The 8127-nt window shown below is 52.9% G+C and overlaps 1 protein-coding gene across 1 annotated transcript; it reads left to right on the forward strand.

The window, feature by feature from the left end:
* The first annotated feature begins 1149 nt into the window (after positions 1-1149).
* On the forward strand, positions 1150-3860 carry HPS6 (HPS6 biogenesis of lysosomal organelles complex 2 subunit 3). The gene has a single exon (XM_055424801.2). The coding sequence runs from the start codon at positions 1279-1281 to the stop codon at positions 3682-3684; it is 2406 nt and encodes an 801-aa protein (XP_055280776.2). The 5' UTR covers positions 1150-1278; the 3' UTR covers positions 3685-3860.
* Positions 3861-8127: the final 4267 nt, after the last annotated feature.

Here is an 8127-nt window from a genome sequence, read left to right on the forward strand (position 1 = left end):
AATGCTAAATCTGCAAGAAACTTGACTGTGAAGGGACAGGGAGTGATGGGGTGACAGTTGGGGGAGATAAGAATGAAAGAGTGGCTTCCAAAACAGGACAAACTTTGGAGTGTTTCTATGCTGAGAGCTGCTGCTGCTGCTGCTAAGTTGCTTCAGTTGTTTCCGATTCTGTGCGACCCCATAGATGGCAGCCCACCAGGCTCCTCTGTCTACAGGATTCTCTAGGCAAGAATACTGGAGTGGGTTGCCTTTTCCTTCTCCATGATGAGAGCAAGAGGACAAAATGAGGCTGATGAAACAGATATGGATGCAATTCTCAGGGAAGTTGTGTGGAAAGGGAGGGAGGGGCAAGGCTCATGAAAGAAGAACTGGACTTGGAGGACAGAATACTACAGCACCTGAGAAGGCAATCTGGGGTGGAGAGAACTCTTGCATGTCAATTTGTAGGTGCTGAAGAGATTACGCACAGACTCAGTACCATTAAAGTTGTTTTAATTTTGTTTTCTAGGAAAATGTTTGGATAGGTTGTTGATAAAATGGTTTGGTGCAATGACCCTAGACCCAGATTGCGTGTGGTTGAAATCCTACCTCTATCCCTACTGCTTAATAGCTGTGTGATCTTGGTCAATGTACTTTATCTCTCTGTGCTTCATTTCCCTCATCTTTAAAAGGGGGTGGGGGTCACAGTATGTTCTAAGAAAGTATTAGCTATTGTTTTTTTCCACTAGATTGTCATTCCATGAAGCTGAGGTTTTCTCTTTTGTTCACGGTTGTCTCCCCAGAGCCAGGCACTTAGTAGGTGCTCAATAAAAAATTTCATGAATAAATTGGAATGAGAGAGCGTGGCTTGGAGGGAAGGGAAGCGTTGGGAGTTGGATGCTGAAAGGGCTGGAATCTGGATTCTTTAGTCAGACTCTGGGCCACTCCCCGGCTTCCTGGGGCCTGAGGCAGCAGGCCTCCGAAAGCGTCCCCACGGTTGGCGAGGTCGGAGGCACCATTGGGTGCTATCGCGGCTCCTCCCACAGCTATGCCTGTAGCCCCCCTGCCCCTTGATGGGCGGTGTTATGCCGGCAAGGCGTAAAACAGGCGCAGGTCTCGAGCTGGCCGTGAGGGGCGGGGCTGGGCGGGGCTGAGTCTTAGCCCGGCCTTTGCTCGCCTAGTCTACCCGGGACGGAAGTCTCAACCCCATCCTCGACTTCCCGCGGGAACCCGGGACGGAGAGACGGGCCTTGCCCAACGGTGCGGCGAGCCTAGGCGTGCTCCGGCGCGGGGGGCACCATGAAGCGTGCGGGGACTCTGCGCCTGCTCTCAGATCTGAGCAACTTCAGCGGCGCGGCCCGGCTCCGCGAGTTGCTAGCCGGGGACCCAGCCGTCCGAGTTCGCTGCAGCCCAGACGGCCGCCACCTACTGTTGCTGCGACCTCCGGGGTCACCAGCCCCGCAACTGCTGGTCGCGGTGCGTGGATCCGGCGCGGAGCTGGAAAGTGCCTGGCCGCCTGGCCAGCCCTCACCGCTAGACGCCTTCCTCCTGCCGTGGCCGGCGCGATCGGCGCTAGTCCTAGTGTGGGAGAGTGGCCTAGTCGAGGTGTGGGGCTCGGGGGTGGGGCCCGGCTGGCGGCTGCTGCAGAGCACCGAGCTGTGTCCTGGAGGTGGAGCCCGTGTGGTGGCCGTGGCGGCGCCCCGAGGCCGCCTAGTGTGGTGCGAGGAGCGGCAGGCCGGCGCTGAGGGCCAGTTAGGGCCTCCCGCACTGGCTTTCAGCCACTATGTGTGCGTCAGGACCCTCGAGCCCAGCGGGGAGGCCGGCACCAACCTGGGCAGCACGCACATACTGCTGCACCACTGCCCCGCTTTCGGGCTGCTGACCTCCCGCAAGGACCTCTTCCTGGTGCCCACTGCCACCACCTGGCCTGGCTTGGGTCATATTCTGCTCATCTGGAGTCCAAGCAAGGGCAAGGTAGTGGTAGCTGCCCCATGTCTTGGCCTTTCCCACAGTAAAAGCCTGAATCCTGGAAGAGGGGACACATGGGACTTCAGGACCCTGCTCCGAGGCCTTCCTGGACTGCTGTCCCCCAGGCAGCCATTGACTGTACATACCTGGGCCCCAACTCCCCAGGGCCTGATGTGGCTTGACTTCAGGGGCACTGTGAGCCTGGTACAGCCCCATGGTGGCTCCCGGACTGTTGGCACCCTGCAGGAGGCACCTGCCAGCCTGACAGGGTCTGCAGCACTGGGCACATTTCATGGCACTCTGGCCTGTGTGCTGGGCTCCACATTGGAACTGTTGGACATGGGCAGTGGGCAGCTGCTGGAGAGGAAGATCCTGAGTACAGACCGAGTACATCTGCTGGAACCCCCCGCCCCTGGCATGGAAGATCAGGAAGAGCTGGAGACTCGAGGGGGTCTTCGTTTACTTTCAGCTGTGGGTCTGTTTCAAGTAGGCTGGAAAACCCCACAAAGCCTTGAGCTGCCTTCAGCTGAAGATATGGTGTTTGAGGAGGCCTGCAAGTACTACCAGCGACGGAGCCTGCGGGGTGCCCAGCTCACCCCAGAGGAACTGCGACACAACAGCACATTCCGAGCACCTCAGGCCCTGGCATCCATCCTCCAGGGCCATGTGTCCCCATCAGCACTGTTGACCACACTGAGGGCCGAGCTTCGGGATTACCGGGGCTTAGAACAGCTCAAAGCCCAGCTAGTGGCTGGGGATGAGGAGGAGGCTGGCTGGACTGAACTGGCAGAGCACGAAGTGGCACGGCTGCTGAGGACTGAGTTGATGGGAGACCAGCTGGCCCAACTTAACACCATTTTCCAAGCCCTCCCTACAGCAGCCTGGGGTGCCATCCTCAGGGTCCTGCAGCTCCAGCCAGATGGCAATGGCCATCTGAGGTCCCAAGCTCCCCCGGATGTGTGGAAGAAGGTACTGGGGGTTACAGCAGCTGGAAAAGAACCACCCAATGGCATACTGCCCCCCTTTGAACTCCTGTGCCAGTGCCTCTGCCGGCTGGAGCCACAATGGCTGCCACCCTTTGTGGAGCTGGCCCAGCAACAGGGGGGGCCTGGCTGGGGGGCAGGAGGCTCAGGGCTGCCCCTTTATCGCCGAGCCCTGGCAGTACTAGGTGAGGAGGGGACTAGGCCTGAAACACTGGAGCTAGACCTACTCTTGGGCAGTGGGCGGCCCAAAGCTGTGCTCCAAGCTGTGGGGCAGCTGGTGCAAAAGGAACAGTGGGAGCGGGCTTTAGAGGCTGGCCTGGCCCTCAGCCCCTCTAGCCCCCTGCTTCGAAGCGAGATCTTCAAACTGCTGTTGGCCGAATTTGCCCGGCATCGCCGGCTTGATGCTTACCTTCCCCTCCTTTGCCGCCTGTGCCCACCAGACCTAGCTCCAGCTGAACTCCTGCTTCTACTGCGGACATACCTCCCAGATGAGTTGGAGCCCCCTGCCCCATTCCCTGAGCCTGGGGCAGAGCCCCCTCTCACTGTGGGCTTGCTCAGAGCCCTGCTGAAGCAGACTGGGACTCAAGGACGAGCCTCTGGCCCAGTTCTAAGCTTATATGAGGACATTCTATGGGACCCAGGCACTCCACCCCCCACCCCACCTCGGGTGTCAGCCCTCCAGGCAGCAGACCACCCAGGCCTGGAGGCCTGGGCACTATCTGGACAGGGTCTCTATGTGACTGACACAGGCTGAAAATTGTCTCTGGGACACAGTGATCAGGGAAAGGTGCCTAGGAGTTGGAGGAGCCAGAGTGGGACCTGTGTGTGCAATACTCTTCTCTCTTCCGAGCAGTTTATATATATATGTATGTGTATATATGTGTGTGTATATATATATATAAAATGGTATAATAAACATGTTTGGTTTTTGTCCTTAGGTTTCCATCTTGGCACAAAGCTTCTAAAACTCGTAGACTTTCCTGAGTGATATGCGTGAAAGAAGTGTCTTTGTTATAACAAACCCCTTTATATCAAACCTGCAGTTATACTAATAAGGTAAACTTATACTGCTACTGAAAGTGGGGACCCCTAGCATCAGGATAAGGGCTGGTCAGCAGAAAGACCAAGCGGTGAAAGGGTTGAAAGTTTCAGGCCATCCTCAGCCTCCTGGGAGGGGAATGGGACTAGAGATTAAGCTCTATAAAAACTCCTGAACAGGGAGATTTGATGAACTGGCTTGGTGAACACGTTAAGGTGCTGGAACAGTGATGCACCCGGAGAGGGCATGGAAGCCCCATGCACACCCCCCACACAATTCTTTGCCCTGTGCATCTCTTCCATCTGGCAGTTGTATCCTTTAATAAACCTGTAAACGTAAGTATTTTCCTGGATTTTGTTAGCCATTCTAGCAAATTGTCAAACCAATTTATAGCATGAAAGTGAAAGTAAAAGTTGCTCCGTCGTGTTTGACTCTGCGACCCCATGGAATAGTCATGGAATTCTCCAGGCCAGAATACTAGAGCAGGTAGCTGTTCCTTTCTCCAGGGGATCTTCCCAACCCAGGGGTCAAACCCAGGTCTCTCACATTGCAGGTGGATTCTTTACCAGCTGAGCCACCAGGGAAGCCCGATTTATGGTATGTAAACTCCCAATTTATAGCCAGCCAGTCAGAAATATCAGTGACTTGTGACTGGCATTAGAAGTGAAGGTGGTTTTGTGGAATTGAGCCCTTAACCTGTTGGGCCTATGCTAACTCCATGTAGTTAGTATCAGAACTGAGTTGACTTGCCGGACACCCAGTTGATGTCCACAGAGAACTGATGGTTGGTGTTGGAAAACACTCCAGAAATGCATACACAGTTGGTGTGTTTTTTAACAGCTAAGGGCCTCATAGAGTTGGTCATAGAGGGAGTGGTTGGATCTAATCTCTTGGCTAAAGTGGCCACTTCCAATAATGAAAATATTAATAATTAACATTTATGAGTACTCTGCTAGTCTTTAAATAGTCCATCTTTTATAATGTTTCTAATAACCCCATCAGGAAAGGGAGGTGAGGAAACAGATTTAGAAAGACTACTTGACCAGGGTCAGTCAACTAGAAAGTAGGAGCTCTAAGATTTGAACCACCTTACTGTATAGCCCTACAGTCGGGCACAAAGAGTCGGACATGACTGAGCGACTTCACTCACTCACTCAGTCACTTACTCACTGTATAGCCTGAAGCTGACGCTGGCTTGGGCTTGAATGCCTGGGTAAAGGGGGAAATTCTGGGGCTGAAGGTTTTAAACAGGTGGCTCAGTAGTCAAGAATCCCCCTGCCAAGCAAGAGACATGGGTTCAATCCCTGAAGATGCCCTAGAGAAGGAAATGGCAACCCACTCCAATTTTCTTGCCTGGAGAATCCCATAGACAGAGGAGCCTAGCGGACTAAATCCATGGGGTCACAAAAGAGTAGAGTCAGACTTGACTTAGTGACTAAACAACAACAAGGTCCCTGGGCAGGAGGTGGTAGGAAGGCCTGAGGCCCCTGGGGAGGTGAAGAGGAGGCTCCTAGGCCAGTGACTAGTCATGTTTTCAGAGATGAGGTGTGCCTCATCTCTGGAGCTCTCTCAAGGTCACTTGGCTGTAGTCTCTGGAAAACTTGAAGGTGAAACTAAGTTTGGCAAGACCAGAATGCAGTCTGGGGAAAGGAGAGGAAGCAAATCCTGAGGCTCCTCTACCTGCACATACTCCCATGGAGCCCAATCCTCCATTTTTCATCTCCCTGCTGCCTACCCACTTTCCCCCTGCCTCACCAGGGGGTTCACTGTTTAGACACAGACCACAGCTTCTGTGCCACCCAGTGACTGGAACACAGGACTACAGCAACCCAGGTCTTCTCCAACCTGCCAAGTTCAGAGATCAAAGTCCACCCCTTTCTCTGCATGTGGCCTGTAAGAAATTGGTGGCCAGAGTAGGCAGTATCCAAACCACTCAGTTTTCCTCCCATACCCTGACCCAGCCACACTTTCCCTGCATGGTCAGGGAAAGAGAAGGAGTCAAACAATGGGGAGGAGGCAGCTGTAGACTCCCAGCTCCATATCAAGTCACCTGAGGCTGGAATGCCTGGCACCCGCACTACACTGGAAAAAGGGGAAGACAATCCGCACCTTGGCTCCCCAGAGCCCCACTCAGTCTCTTCTTAGGCACAGGCTCCCCCTGGTGGTGATTCTCATCATTGCCAGCTCCACCCATTACCTTTGCCACCTGGGAAGCCTCAAATATGCACACACTTGCTCATTTCTGAAGGTGGTAAATTAAGGTTTTTTTGAGGGCAAGGGAAAAATAGGAGGTCAGGATAGAATTAAGGGAGCAAAATCATGGGGGAGAGGGGAAGGGATCCTGTTCTTGTACTACAACACTGTCCTAGTAGATACTATTCCAGAAGAAGGAGGAACCTGAGCTGCCAGGATGCTTCTTGTGCAGGGTGGAAACTGCCCCAGCTACCAGACTGACCTGGATAATTTAATCCAACCAAAGAGGAAGTTGAGGGCACAGCAGAGTTTTCTCAGAAGGCATAGTGTGGTTGTATTTTATATGAATTTGAAATATAGGAAAAAGATGCCAGATTTTATTAAAAATCAATAAAGTCCCACTTTATGCCAAAATGTGAAATGAAGGTAAATCTTCCCAAATGTAACACTTTTTGAGAATCACAATTTCAAAGCTAATGGACCATGTGTGTGAACTGTAAACTGCCATACTATTACTGCGTGGATCCCCATTTCTGCTGGTAAACAAAAATTAAGGTGGAGACAGAAGCTGAATCAGGCTGTGAGGTCAGGACAGAGTGACCAGGGCCCCTCACCAGTTGTGGGTAGAAACCTTGGGGAGTTTTCTCCTCTAGTTCCCTAAGGGAGAGCCTGGACCTGCTCCAAAGGTTGCTACACAGGAGCAAGAACAAAGGTGAAGAAGGACAGAGGCAGAGAGATGAGGAAGAGGATGAGGTTGGACCAAGAGAAGAGAGAGAGGAGACACAGATAGGAAGGGGGAGACGGACCTGGCGGAGGCAGGGAAAGGCTCTCACGCTAGAAGGCAGAAGATGCTAGATGCTCTCAAGAGTGACTGCTGCAGGATGGAGGACAGAGCAGGGAGGGGGTCCCTTGGGGCCTCTCACCAGAATCATAGCCAGAGCCAGTGGGACAGCTAGTCTAGATTTGGTCTCCCAGAGGTTTCCATTATCTGGGAAATAAAGGAAAGGGGAAGGAATTGTGAGGAGCTGAGGAAGGGTGAGCAGGGGGAGGCCTTCACCAAGAATGAGGTCAGTCCACCTCATCTGGGCCTCCCTGAGCTAAAGGTTCTGGGGAAGCAGACTGTCCAGGTCTTTCAGAGGTTTCAGGTCCTTGGGCTTTGGCAACCACTCAGATTCCAAGGTAACACACAGTCTTCTCACAGTCTCTATTATTTTTGTTTTGTACCCAGGAAAAGTGGGCATTGTCCTACCCTTAACCACACAAGGTTGGCACTAGGAGCAGCCTAGAGCTTCTGCTTTGAAATTGTGCTTCTCAAAAAGTTTTATATTTGGGAAGATTCACCTTCATTTCACATTTTGGAAACAGCTGAGGAGCCATCAGGAAAGTAAGAGGAAGCTCTTCTTGGGTACTTCTTATGAAGGTGGCAGCCATCTCCTACTCGGCATCCTGGCCACCCTCAGACCCCTCATGAAGCCCAGGATCATCAAAAAGAGGACCAAGAAGTTTACCTGGCACCAGTCAGACGGATATGTCAAAATTAAGCAAACTGGGGGAAATCCAGGGGCATTGACAATAGGTTGCACAGGAGATTCAGGGGCCACATCTTGATGCCTAACTTTGGTTATGGGCCAACAAGAAAACAAAGCACATGCTGCCCAGCAGCTTCCAGAAGTTCCTGGTCTACAACCTCAAGCAACTTGAGGTGCTGCTGCTGCTGCTAAGTCGCTTCAGTCGTGTCCGACTCTGTGCGACCCCATAGACGGCAGCCCACCAGGCTCCCCTGTCCCTGGGATTCTTCAGGCAAGAACACTGGAGTGGGTTTCCATATCCTTCTCCAATGCATGAAAGTGAAAAGTGAAAGTGAAGTCTCTCAGTCGTGTCAGACTCTTCGCGACCCCATGGACTGCAGCCTACCAGGCTCCTCCGTCCATGGGATTTTCCAGGCAAGAGTACTGGAGTGGGGTG

The sequence above is a fragment of the Moschus berezovskii genome, chromosome 12 (assembly GCF_049115385.1).
Source record: "Moschus berezovskii isolate FMDL1 chromosome 12, NW_MosBer_1.0, whole genome shotgun sequence".
Lineage (NCBI taxonomy): Eukaryota > Metazoa > Chordata > Mammalia > Artiodactyla > Moschidae > Moschus > Moschus berezovskii.